This window comes from Trifolium pratense, linkage group LG4 (assembly GCF_020283565.1).
Source record: "Trifolium pratense cultivar HEN17-A07 linkage group LG4, ARS_RC_1.1, whole genome shotgun sequence".
Classification (NCBI taxonomy): domain Eukaryota; kingdom Viridiplantae; phylum Streptophyta; class Magnoliopsida; order Fabales; family Fabaceae; genus Trifolium; species Trifolium pratense.
In genome coordinates, this window is record NC_060062.1 from 44,067,092 (window position 1) to 44,086,357 (window position 19,266).

Sequence of the window (19,266 nt, forward strand, 5' to 3'; positions counted from 1 at the left end):
ATATGCGAAAATGCAACTTTGTGATGCTACTTTGGAAAGATAATGATAATCTCTGGTGAGGATGGCATGATCAAGTTCAAGTTGCAAAAGTTTCAGTTTCTTCATCTCCTTGAAAGAATCAGTACTAATTAAGGGAATTCTACTGGTTCTTTGCACCTTCAAAACCAATCCCTCTACAATTTTTGTTCCCTACATGTGAAAATAAAAAACATAGAACAATAAGGGTTAACCTTTTTTGTTCGTTTGCTAGAAAATGATACAATAAATTTGCAGAGTTGCAGCTCATGCACACTTGTAACGTGCATGACATAGCAAATACACTAAAATTACGAACCCAAGAATTTTCACTCATTAAGTTTAAGAGAAAAACGATTTTAAAACAAGGATTCTATGATCTTGATAAGATTATGAAGGATCGGGGCTGGCGTCCTGTGTTCGGCGTGACACCCAGTGCTGGATTCAGCCTGATGATGTGTCCCGTGTGACCCGTCTTGGATGTGTCATTGGGCTTCGATCTTTTCTGTTTCTAACTGATGACGCATTTCTTGAACTCGATCATGTGTTTTCATGTAATCCTGGTACACTCTTTCTAGGAATTCCAAACATTCCTCAATTTGTTGTTGTGTTTGTACCATAAACAGGATTGTATGGTGCTACTGATACCAATGTTAGAGGCAGAATATACAAGGGATAAATAGGAATACGAGTGAATATGAATTCTGCACACTTTATTCATAGCCTGCCAGTTATTTACTACATAGGGCAGTTACCCAAATTACAAACTGCTATACATTTATAGAAACTATAATACAAAGACAGAAACTAACATAAATAGCCACTCCTCTAGGTATTAGAGAGCTAGTCTCTCCCAAACCAAACCAAATAACAACCGGATGTCTATTATGAGTCATCCTTATTTTATTTACATACTAATAAGTACAATTGGGCCTAATTTAATTTCCGCCTGCACCTGACATATACATATCTAATAGGTGGCTTATTAACAACAGATGGTTGCACTTCCATATCATTTGACTGTTCATATATTAGATAGACAGTCGTCTCCTTAACAGCAAACCCGTGCCCAATAGCTATAAAAATCTCCACATTGTCACCAGCTCCTAAATTTGATAATACACTTTGCCAATCTTCATCATTAAACGACATTACTATGTCTCGCTTGTAAATCTGGATAGTGAATTTTGTGTAATTAATGATTAAAACACTAGGGAGACATTCATTTGCCAAGTTTTCATGTGTTGATGAATAAAAAACACATAAAGTTATTCCTTTCATGCAACGATCACTATCCTCAGGCACTTGAAAAAGTACCGAAGGTCCTTCACATTTATAGGCTAACCAAGAACAATAATTGTCACCCAGAAGGAAAGAATCAATAGAATTGGTTGTCATTCCCTGTATCATAAACATATGCTTAGTTATTTATGCAATCCTAATTATGTTATGCAAATGGACAATTTCTGCAATTTATTGTGTTAAAATAATGTACTAAGAAAAATATAACCAAGGAAACTGATGGAATGAAAACAGGCAACATAGTTCCTTTCCACTCAATATTTGTAAAACTCAATATTTGTAAAAAATTATCTAGTTACCTAATATATCATTCACATCATAATTTTATCATCCTGTTCCTCTTTCTCCTTCTATATCTAAAGGACTAAACCCGTGTATAACTTTAATATTTATTCAACTATCCTTTCAAAGTTAATCATGTGTTATGCGTATGAATAAGCTAAAAAAATGTAATAAAGATGAAGTTAGAAGAAAAAGAATTATAAAAGGACAAAAAAAAGAGTATATAATGATCTAAATATTTACTTTATTTCTATGTTATTTATAATAGTTTTCTGGATATATATATACTTCAATAAATTTATATATTTAGGAATCATTTACCATTTTAAGAAAATGGAAATGGAAAGTAATTTTATGTTCTCTTAAGTAGTGGGAAGATAGAGAAGGAACCTGTGATAAGCTCTTCCCAAGATTATCGATAACAATGTCACAACTTCCAATTCGAATCAAAAGAGATCTCAAGGAAAGAACCAAAATTTGTGATGCATGTGATGTTCCCGCTTCATTAAGACCTGCACCATATAGATCATCAAGAAATCTTTTGAATTCTTGTTTCAGTTGACTCTCTGAGTCACATTGTATCGAAATACTTCTAAGTTTTGAACCGCTGCCAAGTAATGGTGATTGATAGACCAAACCCAAACTTCTACTATCTACGTTCAAGGAAACAAGAGACGTTGACATGCCACCAAACGGAGGAATATGTGCTAAGGAATTCATTGTTGGTGACATCCAAGATCTAATGATAGAAGGAAAAACATCACGTGATAATCCTTCATATCCACACAGGGATATATATCTAATGCTTTTTGATCTAACTATCGAAACCGGCACTTGTTTGACACCAGTATTTTTTGCAGCTATAGTTGTCAAGGATTTCATTTTCCCTATATCTTCTTCCAATTTGTCAATATTTGAACAACCAGAAAGGATCAGAATTTTCACTGATGCCAATTGATATATCTCTGTAGGGAGATTGCCAAGACTTGTACAGTCCTTCAAATTTATCAGAAGAATATTCTTGAGATCTCCAATAGACGAGTGTACCTCAGACAAACTTTGACAATCCTTCATAATGAGCTTTTCTAGGTTCGGTAATTTTGAAAAATCAGGGGTGCTTTTCAAGTGCTTAGAATGACTAAGATTGAGAATTTTTAGCTTCTGCAACAACTGCACAAAAATAATTGTTTCAAAAGAAAAATTAGAGAGGAAAATGGGGAATGAAAAAGATGGCAATACTATTATAATTTATACCTTGTTTTCCTTCCAAACCTGTTCAACATTGCTATATTTTAATTCAAAAACAATGAGATTTCCCAAATCAAAGTCATTAGGTATATAGTTGAAGGTAGATCGTTGCCAATTGACCCATCTAAGTTGTTTGGAAAGATACCCAAAATCCCCAGTGAGGTCAACACAATCAAGTTGTAAAAGTCTTAGTTTCTTCATCTTTTTGAAAGAATTAGTACTGAAACAAAATTTGTCAATTCTTTGTGACTTCAAAATCAATCCTTCTATAGTTTCTGTTCCCTGCATGTGAGTAAAAAAGCTGAGAAAAAGAATGGAAAATGTTTTTCATTTGCTTTGCTTGATATAAAGTAGTTGAAAATGACAGCTAGCATTATTTTCTGATTAAATTAGGATTTAATGATTATAATCACGTCTTTATTGATTGTATAGTTTATTTCCTAGAATAGGATTGTACTCTGTGTATATATACATCTTATGCATATGGAATAAAAAAAAACTATTCAGCTAATTTCAATTTGGCATCAGAGCGCAAAAAAAAAAAAAAAAAAAAAAATATTCCGCTGCTATCTCTCTGTCTCTGAACCCTAGCCACCTTCCTCTTCTCCTCTCCTTTACATTCTTTTCAGTTTCTATACCATGTCTGGAACAGAGATTCATAAAACTGTGGAGAATACTTCCAACACCAAGACATCGTCCATGACACCGTCGACGGTGACCGTTCACGAAACTTCCTCCCCACCAGTTTCTATAAAATTGGATGGGGCTAACTATCGGATCTGGTCCCAAATCATGGAGATGCATATTGCTGGAAGAAAAAAAAAAGGGATACATCAATGGAAGGAAGGCTGCTCCAGCAGAGAGCGACCCTAAGTATGATGACTGGGAGTCCGAAGATGCGCTCGTCAAGGGTTGGCTCATAAATTCCATGACAGACAAACTGATGACACACTTCGTCCAATGTGGGACGGCTAAAGATGTCTGGGATGCTGTCAAAAGGAGCTATCTTGATGTCTCAGATTCTTCACAAGTCTATGAACTAATGAAGAAGTCTTTTCAATCCCGTCAAGAAGGTCGTCCACTTTCAGAATATTACAATGAGCTTAATTCAATTTTTCTAGAACTTGATTATCGCAGACCCAATGATATGTCATGTCCAAATGATGTTGAAAAATTGAGGAAACGCACTGCTGACGATCGAGTTTATGTCTTTCTCGCTGGCCTTGATCACAGCCTGGATCACATTAGTAGCCGAATCTTAGCAGCTACTCCTTTGCCAAGTCTTGAAGAAGTCTATTCACAAGTCCGTCGTGAAGAGCAGAGACAACTCACCATGGGAATAGAAGATCGATCAGAAGTATCAGCCCTAGTTGTCCATAAGAACAACTCTCAGGAAACAACTGCTTCTCGGTCTTCTAACTCACTCTCTCGTTTCTGCAATTATTGCAACAAAAATACTCACACTGAGGATATTTGCTGGAAGAAACATGGTTATCCGGAGTGGTACAAACTCAAGCAAGCTGAAAGGAAAAGTAAAAAATCTGCACAGGTTGCTTCGATAGATAATCCAACTTCTGTTTTTCATGTAACTCGGGCATCTCCAAAGGAAGGTAATTCTGGTTTTGCTTTCATTTCTGCTGCTACTAACACTTGGGTTATTGATTCAGGGGCAACTGATCACATGACTAGTTATTCTTCTGTGATTGACTCACTAATTCCTTCACCTATTAAGTCTGTCCAGGTTGCTAATGGGACTCCTATGCCGATCTCTGGATCTGGAAATGTCTCACTTTCTTCCTCACTTCCCTTATCCTCAGTTTTACTTGCACCTAACCTCTCTAACAATCTTCTATCCATTAGCAAAATTACCAAAAATCTTAATTGTTCTGTAACCTTTCATTCTTCACATTGTGTATTTCAGGACAATCTTACGAAGATGACGATTGGTGTTGGTAAGGAGAGAGGGGGTCTATATTACTTGGAAGAAACCAGATCAAGTTCTTCAAGTGACACAGAAGTCATCTGAGAGATTGAAGCTTCTCTTATGGCATTGTCGATTGGGTCATCCATCATTTTTTTACTTAGAACGTTTGTTCCCTCAGTTGTTCAAAAACGTTCACGTTTCTAGTTTAAAATGTGAACATTGCATTTATGCTAAAAATCATCGTGTACCTTTCAAAATAAGTATTAATAAAAGTCCATTTCCTTTTACCCGTGTCTTTACAGATGTTTGGGGTCCTTTTTCTACTCCTTCAACCTTGGGTTATAGATATTTTGTGTCTTTTATTGATGATTGTACCAGAGTGAGTTGGGTATATTTGCTAAAATCTAAACATGAAGTTTTAGATGTTATTCCAAAATTTTCAAAAATGATAGTAACTCAATTCAACACTCAGGTTAAAGTATTTCATTCTGACAATGGTCGTGAGTTTAAAAATCAGTCTCTTGCTAAGTTTTTTGAAGAAAATGGAATTTTGCACCAGACATCATGCACTTATACACCACAACAGAACGGTACAGCAGAGCGTAAAAACCGACACATTCTTGAGGTGGCTCGGGCATTATGCTTTGCTATGCATGTTCCTAAACGTTTTTGGGCTGATGCAGTCATGACCGCTATTTTTCTAATAAACCGAATGCCTGCACGTGCTATTGACTATCAAACACCTTTCCGAATGTTTTCTCAATTTTACTCTATTCCTTCCGCCTTAAACATTTGTCCTAGAGTTTTTGGTTGTGTTTGCTATATTCATGTTCACTCACACCAGAGGGATAAGCTTGATCCTCGTGCTCTAAAATGTGTCTTTCTTGGTTATTCATCCTCTCAAAAGGGATATAAATGCTACCATCCTCCCACCATGAAATATTTTGTTACCATGGATGTCCAATTTTGTGAACGCGAGTCTTATTTCAGTGGAGACGTGTCTCTAAGTCCACTTCAAGGAGAAATTGACAGCAAAGAGGAAGACAAACTATGGCTAGATGAGAAGAAATTTTGGAACTCAGGTAGTCAAGGGGATCCCATAAAGGACACAGTTGATGGTCAGGGGGAGCCCTTGGGAGATATAATTGATGGCCAAGAGGAGCCAGTTGTACATGACATAGTTGATAGTCAAGGGGAACTTGACGAAGAGCTAATTGATGATTTAGAGAAGTTTACAAATTCCCCAGAACCTATAACAACTGAGCTTGAAACTAGTGAAGAGGAAAGGCCAAATAGTCTTTTTAAGAAGTGTTATACAAGGAAGAATAAGGCTGCTCATCCGAATGCCCCTCTCAATGATACAAATACCCCTCTCGATGATACTACTACACCAACGGATGACTCTTCTGAGACTAATCTTGAGGTACATTCTTCTTTGCCCATCTTGTCTTCAGAAATTTCTATTTTAGGTTCACAGGTTAGAAACCAAGATAGGAGATATCCTTCTCGTGACCGTAGACCACCTGAGAGGTTTGGTTTTTTTCCTGAAAATTCTGGTTCTTCAAACTGTGTCTATCCCATTTCTGATTATGTCTCATACCATCGTTTGTCAAAAACTCACCTTTCTTTTGCCTTTCAATTATCATCTATGTCTATTCCTAGTCATTTTCAGGAAGCCCTTGAAAATCCTAAGTGGAAATCTGCTATGGTAGACGAAATGAAGGCTCTTCAGAAGAACTCTACTTGGGAGATGGTCGAGCTTCCGAAAGACAAGAAGACAGTTGGATGTAAGTGGGTTTTCTCAGTTAAGTACAAGTCAGATGGTACAATTGACAGGTACAAGGCCAGATTGGTTGCTAAGGGATATACCCAAACTTACGGAATAGACTACCAAGAAACCTTTGCTCCTGTGGCAAAAATGAGCACTGTTAGAGTCATACTCTCTCTCGCGGTTAATCTAGATTGGCCATTGAGACAACTAGATGTGAAGAATGCCTTTCTACACGGCGATCTCTTGGAAGAGGTATATATGGATCCTCCTCCTGGATTTACACCAAAAGGAGGTAAGGTTTGCAAATTGAAGAAGGCGTTATATGGATTGAAACAATCACCAAGAGCATGGTTTGGGAGATTTAGTCATTCGATGAAGAAGTATGGGTTCAAGCAAGCTATGGCTGACCACACTCTGTTTTACAAAAGAGTTGGTACTGATATTACCCTTCTTATTGTCTATGTTGATGATATGATTGTCACAGGTAGTAACCTCCATGAGATAGGGGAGCTTCGAGACTATTTGGCCAAGGAATTTGAAATGAAGGACTTGGGAGATTTGAAATACTTCCTTGGCATTGAAGTATCTCGTTCTAAGCAAGAACTTTTCCTCTCACAACGGAAGTATACATTAGATCTCTTGGCTGAAACAGGTAACTCGGCTTGTCAACCAGTGGATACACCCATTGAGGTGAATCATGGCTTGAGTATCTATCCAGATCAAATTCCAACAAATAAAGAGAGATATCAAAGAATGGTTGGAAAGTTGATCTATTTGACTCACACAAGACCCGATATATCATATGCGGTCAGTGTTGTGAGTCAATTTATGCATAATCCTAGTGAGCAACACATGAGTGCAGTGAATCGTATCTTGGCCTATCTTAAGTCTTCACCGGGAAAAGGCATACTGTTCTCAAGACATGGTCATTTGGACATTGTTGGTTACACTGATTCAGACTTTGCAGGGTCTAAATTGGATAGAAAATCTACATCAGGTTATTTGTCATTTGTTGGAGGAAATTTAGTTACTTGGAGAAGCAAGAAACAGAAGGTAGTGTCATTATCCAGTGCAGAAGCTGAATATCGTGCTCTTCACCATGCAACTACAGAGCTTACATGGCTTAATATTCTCCTAACTGAACTGGGGTTCGGTTCAGAGAAACCGATGACACTTTTTTGTGATAATACAGCAGCTATTGAGATTGCAAATAATCCAGTGCAACATGATCGAACTAAGCATGTTGAACTGGACAGGAACTACATCAAGGATAACTTGGACACCGGCAAGATAAAGGTTCCTTACATTAAAAGTGCAGATCAGCTAGCTGATATGATGACTCATGCTGTTCCTAGCAGTCCATTTCATTCAGTTTTATCCAAGTTGGGCATGTCTGATATCTATGCACCAACTTGAGGGGGAGAGTTGAAAATGACAGCTAGCATTATTTTCTGATTAAATTAGGATTTAATGATTATAATCACGTCTTTATTGATTGTATAGTTTATTTCCTAGAATAGGATTGTACTCTGTGTATATATACATCTTATGCATATGGAATAAAAAAAAACTATTCAGCTAATTTCAATTAAAGTAATACATAAAACAATAGAGGTACAGCCCAAACACATTTGCATAAATCTGAGAATGTAAGATAAACAAAGAGTTCTTACAGTATATTTTGTCAAAACTTCCACCACATCATCTGGAAACCACAATCGACTATGCTTTTCGGGTTCTTTTGGTGAACTTTCTCCAACAATTGCTCTTCCAATGTCCCGTAGCAAATCATGAATTTGAAGCTTGTTATTCTTCTTTTCAACTTTTACGAGGCTCCGCTCTATGAGTACAGCTATTCCAATATCAGCATAAAACCCACAATCATTAAGTATCTCTGTAACATCAGCTCTGTTCTTTCCAATGAAGAAACAACATATGTCAAGAAATATATCCTTTAATGTATAATCTTCTAAACCATCGTAGCTGATTCTCAGTTTCTGTTGCACTTGATCGTTGGGAATTTTCTCTAATTTTAATAGCGCACTTCTCCATTCTTGTTCCGTCCTCCCAGTTAAGTAAGATCCAAGGACTTCAAGTGCCAGAGGTAATCCTCCGCAATAAGCAACTACATTTCTAGAGAGGTCACTAAAATCTTCTCTAGGACTTGGTTGTCGAAAAGCATGCCAACTGAAAAGTTCTAGGGATTGGTTTTCGTCCATTTCTGTCATGGTGAAGACGTGTTTAACACCAAGTGAATTGAGAAGGCGTGCATCTCTAGTTGTAATAATCATTACACTTCCTGAACGAAACAACTTAGGATTTGGACACAGGGCTTCTAATTGCTCAGACTTGGTCACATCATCGAGTACGATAAAAGCCTTTTTTCCCCGAAGTGTTTTCTCGATCTTAGTTTTCCCCAATTCAATGCTATGTATCTTCTCATTTGTTTTCAAAACATCAGAAAGAAGTTGTTGTTGTATATGAATAATCCCTCTACTATCATTTTCACAAATCTCTCGAATATTTCCAATGAAACTTGTTCTACCCTCGAAGTTACGATGGATTCGATTGTAGATAGCTTTGGCTGTGGTTGTTTTGCCAGATCCCCCCATTCCCCATATCCCCACCATACAAACTTTGTTAGATTGATCAATAAAGTCAGTCACTTTTTGCACATGGGATTCCAATCCAACTGGAAATTCGGTAATAGACAAGAATGTGTTGTCTAGTTTTGCCAAAACATCTTCAACAATTTGCTTCACTAGTTCAGATTCATTCCTTAAATGTAATAATTATAGAACATACAAAATTAGCATTATGAAATAATATTGAAGTTAGATATCAAATGTGACATTGGTCACAAAAAAGTGTGACATTAGGTAAAGGAAAATTTTTCTAAACAAATAAAAGAATATAGGGGATAGTTTGAGTTTTCTTTATTTGCAAAAATAAAAGAATATAGAAAAAAGTCCCCCCAATATTCCCAATTATGAATGCAAATTGACATCATAAGTGTTACCTTCTTTTGTACTACTCTCTCCGTTCTTGTTTAAGTATCGCTTTTGATCACTTCACAACTTTGATCACTAATATCTTTGTTGGTGTTTTTATGTTGGCCTCATTTTGCTAAAACAAATATTCAAGCAAGATGTTGGATAGAATGTTTCAACATTGGATACAACATTCATGCTTCAACATTGGATACCACATCCAGTGCGCTCTGTTTTCGCGAATGATATATTTTTGCGTAAGATCTTTGAAAGATTTGATTGAAGATTTAATCCACGCCTTTTAATTTGTGTGCCAACACACAGGTGTTTCCAGAATCTTCAGTAAGCGATTTATGTGTTATTAGTTCCTCAATATTAAGAGATAAAAGATTTAAATTCTAAATATGGAATCCACAATAAATGTTCGTTTGTGATAAGGAGCGTTGTCACGCATAATTATTAATGGATCTCGTGATCAAGTTTTGCCTGCTAATCAGATCTTCAAGTTAAGGAAACAAAACCTTTTAATTGAAGATTATTTCTTGAAGGAACCATTAATCATGCTGTGCTATTGAAGTCTAATTGAAGACCTAGCCTGAGCTCGTAAAGGTTATTTAAAGAAGGTTGACACCATTGTTCAAGTCACTGAAGCCGAAATTGAGTTTTACAAAGCGTGTGTTTAGGGTTTTAGTATTGTTAATTGTGTTCCTCTTCTTGTATTACCTTGATGCAAGATTAAGGACTGTGTGTTACTGTGTTGTAATATCTCTGGAGCTTCTAAGCAAGGAGATAGTGTGTATGAACCATTCCTAAGCTTTGAAGTACGGAATTGGTGGATGTTTTAAGAAGTGTGTCTTCATCTGTAAACTGTAACGTGTACGATCACAGTGGCTGTGATTAAGAGGAGTTGAGCGGAGGTTCTCATACCTAGGTGTGACTTAGGTAGAATATAGCACGGGTGGTGATTAGGTGAGAAGTCATAAACGGGGCGTTTATTGAGGGCTTTGAACTAATACTATCATAGTGGATTCACTCCTGGATTGGTATCCCCCAGAGTAGGCTGTTATGCTGAACTGGGTTAACAAATAACTGTGTTATTCTGTTTCGTGCATTTTATATTTCCTTATTTTTCATCTAGTTCAGTGTTGAACACAGTGTTGGATCATCGGATCAAACATACAGTGTTGGAGCATCGTGTTCAACATCGTGTTACTAGTGTGCCAGAATTTCAATTGGCATCAGAGCAGGCACCCTGTTCTGGATTTAGGGTGAGCTCCAGGGAAAATACTTTCTGGTGAAATGGACAAGGAAGGAGGAACAATTTCCAGACCGCCCCTACTGATAGGGCCTGAGAACTATGACTACTGGAAAGCTAAGATGATGGTTTTTCTTAAATCCATTGATAGCAGAACATGGAAAGCTGTAGAAAATGGCTGGGAACCCCCAGTGGTCATTGATAAGGATGGAAAGAAAACCAGTGAAATCAAGCCTACAAAAGACTATTCTAAAGACGAGGATGACTTAGCTCTAGGAAACTCAAAAGCCTTAAATGCCATATTCAATGGGGTGGACATCAACATGTTCAGACTTGTCAAACGATGCACTGTGGCTAAACATGCGTGGGAGATACTTAGGAAAGCACATGAAGGAACCAACAAGGTAAAGTTGTCCAAACTTCAGATGCTTCGCACAAACTTTGAAAATCTGAGTATGAAGGAAGAAGAGACTATTCATGATTTTCACATGAATATTTTAGAATTTGCAAATTCATTTGATGCCTTGGGAGAACCCATATCAGATGAAAAGCTTGTGAGCAAAATTCTCAGATCTCTACCTAAGAGGTTTGACATGAAAGTGACAGCAATTGAAGAATCTCAAGATCTGGTCAACATTCAAGTGGATGAACTAATAGGCTCACTTCAAACCTATGAGTTAGGCATGAATCAAAGAAAAGAAAAGAAAAATAAAAGTTTAGCCTTTGCCTCCAACAGTAGAGAAGATGAAGAATCAGATTTGGAGAGTGATGAAAGTTTGTCAGAAGAAATGGTCTTGCTAGGAAGTCAATTCAACAGAATCATGAAAAGAATGGACAAAAAGTCTAAGTTCAATGTGCCAAGCATCAAGCTCGACATCAACAAACAGACCAATGATCAAAGAAGGGCTAAAAGTGATGAGAAAACCAGTCAGTCAGAAGGGGTCCAGTGTCATGAATGTGAAGGATATGGACACATCAAAGCTGAATGTCCTACCTTTCTGAAGAGACAAAAGAAAAGTCTGGCTATCACTTGGTCAGATGAGGATGACTCAGAGGAGGAAACTGAAAGTGGATCTGCAAAACATGTCAATGCGCTGACAGGTCTGTGTGAGTCTGATGCTGAATCATGTGATGAAACATCCTATGAAGAACTGGTTGCCACCTATAAGGATCTTTTCATCAGGAGTAATGAAGTTTGCAAGGCATTGGAAAGACAAAAGAAGGTTAACTGTCAACTACAGGCTGAGAAGAATGACTATCTTACAAGAATTGATGCTCTCAACAAAGAGATTGAAAAACTAAATGTTGACTTGGAGCATGCTAGAAGACAAGTCAGAGTTTATGGATCAGGAGAAGAAAAATTCCAAGCAATGCTATTGAAACAAAGTGCAGGAAAGAAACCAATTGGCTTTGACTATGAGATTGTTGATCAACAAATGGGATACAACAAAGCTACAATCAGTACTCCCATTGAGAAGACTTTTCCTGTCAGTGCTGGCTTTTTACCACCACATCCTCCCACACACCAGGGAACTGACACTTGGTTAAAACCCAAACCTAAGCCTCCTGCACAGACTGGATCGATGCCTCAACATCCTCCTCCACATCGGAATAATTGGTCAAGACCTAAATCTAGGAGAAGGAACTGGAGATGTCACTATTGTGGTAAGAAAGGGCACATAAGGCCTTATTGCTATAAATTGTATGGTTACCCAAAGAATTTCCGGTCACCTGCACCAAAGCCAGAAAATGTGAAGACTAAGAAAGAGTGGAAAGAAAAGGAGAATGATGTATGTCTGATAGCTCACACATCACTACGAGCATCATCTAGACAAGATTGGTACTTTGACAGTGGATGTTCAAGACACATGACTGGAGTGGAAGGATATCTTGCCAACTTAAAATCCTATGCCACAAGTTATGTAACCTTTGGTGATGGAGCTAAGGGAGAGATAAAAGGAATTGGGAATCTAATCAACAATGGATTGCCAAATCTAGATAATGTTCTATTGGTGAAAGGCCTTACAACTAATCTAATCAGCATTAGTCAGTTGTGTGATCAAGGCATGAAAGTAAACTTCACAAAGTCAGAATGTCTTGTTACAAATGAAGAAGGAAGACTCTTGATGAAGGGTGTGATGTCAAAGGACAACTGCTACTTATGGGTCTCTGAAGAAGAAAACCACTTGTCCACTTGTCTCTTAAGCAAAGAGGATAAAGTGAAGTCGTGGCATCAAGAAATTGGTCACTTACATCTGAGAGGTTTGAAGAAGGTCATAGCAGAAGAAGCAATCAGGGGGAATCCAAAGCTCAAGATTGAGGAAGGAACTATATGTGGTGAGTGCCAAATAGGCAAGCAAACCATGGTGGCACATCCGAGGCTCCAACATTCGATTACATCTAGTGCACTTAAACTATTACACATAGATCTGATGGGACCTATGCACACTGAAAGTCTTGGTGGTAAAAGGTATGCTTTTGCTTTGGAAGATAATTTTTCTAGATTCACTTGGATAGATTTCCTTAGAGAAAAATCAGACAGCTTTGAAACTTTTAGAAACCTATGCTTACAACTTCAAAGAGAAAAAGAGGTTGTTATTGTAAGAATAAGAAGTGATCATGGCAAAGAATTTGAGAATGCAAAATTCTTTGATTTATGTGCATCAGAAGGAATTTTTCTTGGATACTCCACAAACAGCAGAGCTTACAGAGTTTATAACTCTAGAACTAAAGTTACCATGGAATCAATCAATGTGGTAGTTGATGATGCACCATCAACCAAAACAGCAGATGTTGAATCATCCATTCAACAGTCATATGATATTGTATTTGATGAAGTTTCAGGTTCTAACAATGAATCTACTAATCCTAAATCAGAACCTGCCCGTGTCAACAAAGTCCTATTTATCAGGGATTTAGCTGAAGAAAATATTGTGAAGCTTGATCATGTTGCTATTGAAGAACAGGTGGCTGACATATTCAGTAAAGCATTGGATGTTGTTGAGTTTGAAAGGCTAAGGGGCAAATTAAGAATTTGCCTGCATAAGGAATTATAGCAGTTAAGGAGTTTTGAGCGTGCAACCACATTTTTCACTTCGCTCCCACCAGTGATGCACGCTAATTCCGGGCAATCATATCAAAATTGCCATAACTGTGTCATAACATGCAATCAACTCTCTTTCACCTACTGTCCCACTGATTGTGCTCTGTTTGAAGTTCAATTCAATCAAAAACTATTTTATTTCAATCAGATCACCATGTCAAACTCTGATAATACTATTGATGCTACTGTACAACCATTTGTAGTTGTGAATGATCATGTGGCTCCATCTGATAAGTCCATCTCTGATTCTGTTGTTGAGCTTGTTACTTTTTCTATCAAGGAGAACATTACTACCCTTGATGTTGCACGGGATGTTGGAACATCCTCTGTCCAGCCTAATCCAAATGCTGCCACTATCACTGAGTCTTTTGGTGATAGCTGTGATTTTGAGGCTGCTACTAAAGATGAATTGCAGGACAAAGAAAAGAATGATATTCCTGCTGATTCTATTGAAGACTCTAAAACAGAGGAAAGTATAGAGAAAGTTGTCTCTCTTGGTGATAAAGATACTGAGTCTGAAAAGATAGTAGATGAAGAACAAGAGATGATTGATCTTGATGAGGTTGACTTCTTGGATGAACCTCAGCCAAAGACTGTTCATGGGAGATTGGAACAATGTTTTCTTATGCCCTTGTCATATTGTGCAAACAAGGGGAAATGTCTATTTTGTGAATGTTGACTATGTGTTTGTTGTGATGGAGGTAGTAGATATGCTTTTTACAACCTCTAGTTAGCTGGATGAAAATAAGCTGTAGTTTGAGCGAATGATTCATGCTCTGAAGCTTGAAGAAGCTGCATTAGAAGCAACTGACGCAGGTGTTGATGAGAATCTGAGTGTTGGTGCAGGTGGTGATAATGAGGAAGAAGACTCTGAGGTTGAAGATGAGGGAAATGATTCCCCAAGACAGTGCCTCTGTGTAATGTTTCCTTTTGGATTTATTTTCCATGTGTGGACTATGATCTAAATTTAAGCACCTTGTGTGCATCTGGACTGTGATATTCTGCACTGTGTCTCTGGTTTTTCTGCTACTTCTATGAAGACCCTATTTTGTCTAAAAAAGGGGGAGTAGTTGGTAGTTAGTGGTGTGCAGTATGTTGATGTGCTATCTGATGTTGCAACATCTGATATGTGTCGTAGTACTTATGGTTGCTCTGCAAGAATTAAGCGGGAGTAAGTTCTGATATGCATGTGGTACTCGGATACCTTGTTCTGATATGCACTTGTTTAGGGGGAGTAAAAATGTTTGATTAAATTTTTGCTCATCTCTGATATTGAGGGGGAGTAGTATTATTTAGTGAGCATGATGTGCTGACAGATGCTCTAACATCTGGTGTGGGCACGCTAGCAGTATGTGATGTATAGTATCTGATGTATATGCTCTGCATATGTTCTGAATGTGCTCTGCATGAGTGGTGTGATGTTTTGATACTCTATTATGCATGTCTTGAAGGGGAGTAGTTATCTGATGTTTTATGATGTGGTGCTTAATGTTGAGACATTTGCCCTTCCTGTTGTGGAGTGGAGTATATGTTATGTATAGCTATGCTGCTGCATTTCTGTATGTGAAGTAATGCTTCTGCTATTACAAGACTACGGGTTGCTAGATACTAATATATGGATATGTTATGCTCTGATACTCTGCACTATGGATTTCTGTGATACTCTTCGTGCATGAAGCTTCTGTTTGGCATATTTTGTGACTAAAAAGGGGGAGAGTTAGTAAGTGTGCCTGATGTACTGCTGATTGTCTACAGAATCTGTGAAGAGTAGTGTTATGAGTTGTGGGTTGCCTTCTGTGGCGCAATGTTAGATGTTCTAATCGGTGTTGAATCATGCTCTGTTGAAAATGAACATCTTGCTTCCTGAGAGTTTATTTCTCTCAGCCATGAGGGAATTTATTTTTCCCCGGTGATTCTTTTTATGAGAATATTTTTCACTCCATTGGCGTTTTCCTGTGAGGCAAGTTGTGTTCACTATTCCGCTGTTGCATGCCTCTGTTATTCTTGTGCGATACAACTATTCTTATTTGCTATTTTCATCTGAGAAGTTCTATTGAAAACTGCATTTGAAGATGTTCTACTTTACTTCATGACTGTGTGCTTATGTTGATTTGAAGAAAGGTAGGTGATGTATCTCTCTAGATTGGTTGAAATGATCTTAAGTTGTTTTAGCCAAAAATTGCCAAAGGGGGAGATTGTTGGTGTTTTTATGTTGGCCTCATTTTGCTAAAACAAATATTCAAGCAAGATGTTGGATAGAATGTTTCAACATTGGATACAACATTCATGCTTCAACATTGGATACCACATCCAGTGCGCTCTGTTTTCGCGAATGATATATTTTTGCGTAAGATCTTTGAAAGATTTGATTGAAGATTTAATCCACGCCTTTTAATTTGTGTGCCAACACACAGGTGTTTCCAGAATCTTCAGTAAGCGATTTATGTGTTATTAGTTCCTCAATATTAAGAGATAAAAGATTTAAATTCTAAATATGGAATCCACAATAAATGTTCGTTTGTGATAAGGAGCGTTGTCACGCATAATTATTAATGGATCTCGTGATCAAGTTTTGCCTGCTAATCAGATCTTCAAGTTAAGGAAACAAAACCTTTTAATTGAAGATTATTTCTTGAAGGAACCATTAATCATGCTGTGCTATTGAAGTCTAATTGAAGACCTAGCCTGAGCTCGTAAAGGTTATTTAAAGAAGGTTGACACCATTGTTCAAGTCACTGAAGCCGAAATTGAGTTTTACAAAGCGTGTGTTTAGGGTTTTAGTATTGTTAATTGTGTTCCTCTTCTTGTATTACCTTGATGCAAGATTAAGGACTGTGTGTTACTGTGTTGTAATATCTCTGGAGCTTCTAAGCAAGGAGATAGTGTGTATGAACCATTCCTAAGCTTTGAAGTACGGAATTGGTGGATGTTTTAAGAAGTGTGTCTTCATCTGTAAACTGTAACGTGTACGATCACAGTGGCTGTGATTAAGAGGAGTTGAGCGGAGGTTCTCATACCTAGGTGTGACTTAGGTAGAATATAGCACGGGTGGTGATTAGGTGAGAAGTCATAAACGGGGCGTTTATTGAGGGCTTTGAACTAATACTATCATAGTGGATTCACTCCTGGATTGGTATCCCCCAGAGTAGGCTGTTATGCTGAACTGGGTTAACAAATAACTGTGTTATTCTGTTTCGTGCATTTTATATTTCCTTATTTTTCATCTAGTTCAGTGTTGAACACAGTGTTGGATCATCGGATCAAACATACAGTGTTGGAGCATCGTGTTCAACATCGTGTTACTAGTGTGCCAGAATTTCAATCTTTAATTATTTATTATAAAAAATTATGAAAATTTTATATGTTCAAAATATTCGTCGAGACAAATTGAACCATATATCTTGTTTGCTAACATTTGGTTTTATATATTAATAAAAATTTATGGTCAAAGTAAATTATGTGAATAGTCACACAGTGCACATTGGTCAGAAACGACACATAAGAAAGAATGGAGGGAGTATTATTTACAAACTTAGGCTATGTTTGGTAAAAAATAGCGGAAAACAGATCAGATAGCTTATAGCAAATAGCTTATAAGCCGGCCTTTAGCTATAGTGAATAAGTAAGTTGATTGAATTCTTAGTGTTTAGTAAAATTAACGGTTGAACTAACTTATAAGTATCAAATAACATAAAAAAGATATGTTTAATTAATATTTCATTTTTTTTTCAAGTAAGATGAAAACGGGTAAAATTGAAAGAAAAAATGACATGACAAGCTATAAGCTCATAAGCTACTTAAAATAGCGTTTCAAAAATAAACTTTAAGCTATTTTTGGAAGACTGTTCCAAACAGGTCCTTTTTAGCCAAACAAACTTATAAGTTATAAGCTATAAGCTATAAACTAGCTTATGTGTCTTCGCCTTAAACTTTTGCAAGAAAATAAAAAGTTAGTGATACCTGAACTTGTTGGCATCCCAGCCGGATAGATTTGCAGCTTTAATCAGTGCATTCCTCCAGTTGGACAATAGATCTGTTCTCAAGTATTGTTTGTTAGCATTTGCTTCTAAAGCTTTTCCAAAATCACCATTCTGATAACGGACAACTGATGGGTCAACATCATAAAACAGAGGTACAACAACTTGATTATGAATACTGTGGCATTCCATAATTTTTACAAGTTCAGAAAGACACCAACTAGATTCAGTATATCCTTTGGAGAAAACAATAACAGAAATACGAGACAATTCTATTGCGTCCAATATTTCTGGCAATTCATCTCCCATTTTAAGGTTCATGTCGTCAAGAAAAGTGTTGATTCCTGCATTTGATAGTGCTGCATAGAGATGAGAAATCAATCTGTCCCGAGTATCCTCCCCTCGGAAATTTAAGAACACGTCGTGGATGTATGAAGGATGATCGGAGGAAGATGACATCTTTTTTTTTTTATCAAAGTCAACGACTACAAGATAGGTACAAATGCAGAACAAAGAGTAGTGTTATTGTCATACTTCCCTTCAGAATCCGTCCTAAAATATAAGCAAAAAAAGTCAACAAAAGTTAATGTATTTGAACTAAATTTTAAACTAAATTCATCAACTTTTATTGACCACTTTTTGCTTATATTTTTCGGACGGAGTGAGTAGTTAATAAGTTATTGGTATTAGATAAGGAAATTTACTTTTGCCTCATTTCTCGCGTGGTATACAAAATTATCAAAATATTTTTGTCCGCTATTTAAGTAGTAGATTATGTCTACTATTTAGCAGAGAACTAATAAAAATCTTGAATTTTATGTAGGGTAGTTTTACTCAAAATTTCTCATTTTTATAACGCCCGCTGCTTAAGTAGCGAAAAAATAAAATTGAAAAAAAATCAATTAAACACAAATAAGACTTTGGATCTGGCGCCGCTGGTGTGTGTTTGATGCTGTGTGGGATTGTCTTTCTTCGATACGAGATTCTCTGACCGCTTACAAATCTGTTGAGATTTGCAGGATTCTTTTTTGAATCTCTAATGGTTTCCAAATCTGTTGAGATTTGCAGGTTTTTTTGTATCTGGTTGACCTCTTCTGCGTCGGTATTGACTGTTTTGGTGATGGACTGCGAGTTGTGACTTATCTGCCTATGTTTTCATTCTACCGTTGCCCTATCAATTTTTGGCTCCCGAAACTACTGTTTGGATTTTGATGGGCCGATCACTTTTGATGATTCGAGATCGGGAGTTAGAGTCTAGCAGCATCTTTATGGGCTGAGTTGGTGGTCTTCTTTGGTGGTCTGGATGCTGAGAAGTGTCATTCTAAGAATGAGATTAGAAGTGAATCTCTTGTTTGGTTTTGGCTTTATTTATTGATGTTCCGCACTTTGTAGTCCCACT

General features: G+C 37.1%; 1 protein-coding gene across 1 annotated transcript; it reads right to left on the minus strand.

The window, feature by feature from the left end:
- Window positions 1-734: 734 nt before the first annotated feature.
- Window positions 735-18,400, minus strand: LOC123923848 (disease resistance protein RUN1-like). Its single transcript, XM_045976594.1, has 5 exons — window positions 17,851-18,400; window positions 8,216-9,320; window positions 2,854-3,129; window positions 1,990-2,769; window positions 735-1,416 (listed from the first exon to the last, which is right to left on the minus strand). The coding sequence occupies exons 1-5, from the start codon at window positions 18,324-18,326 to the stop codon at window positions 949-951; spliced, it is 3,105 nt and encodes a 1,034-aa protein (XP_045832550.1). The 5' UTR covers window positions 18,327-18,400; the 3' UTR covers window positions 735-948.
- Window positions 18,401-19,266: the final 866 nt, after the last annotated feature.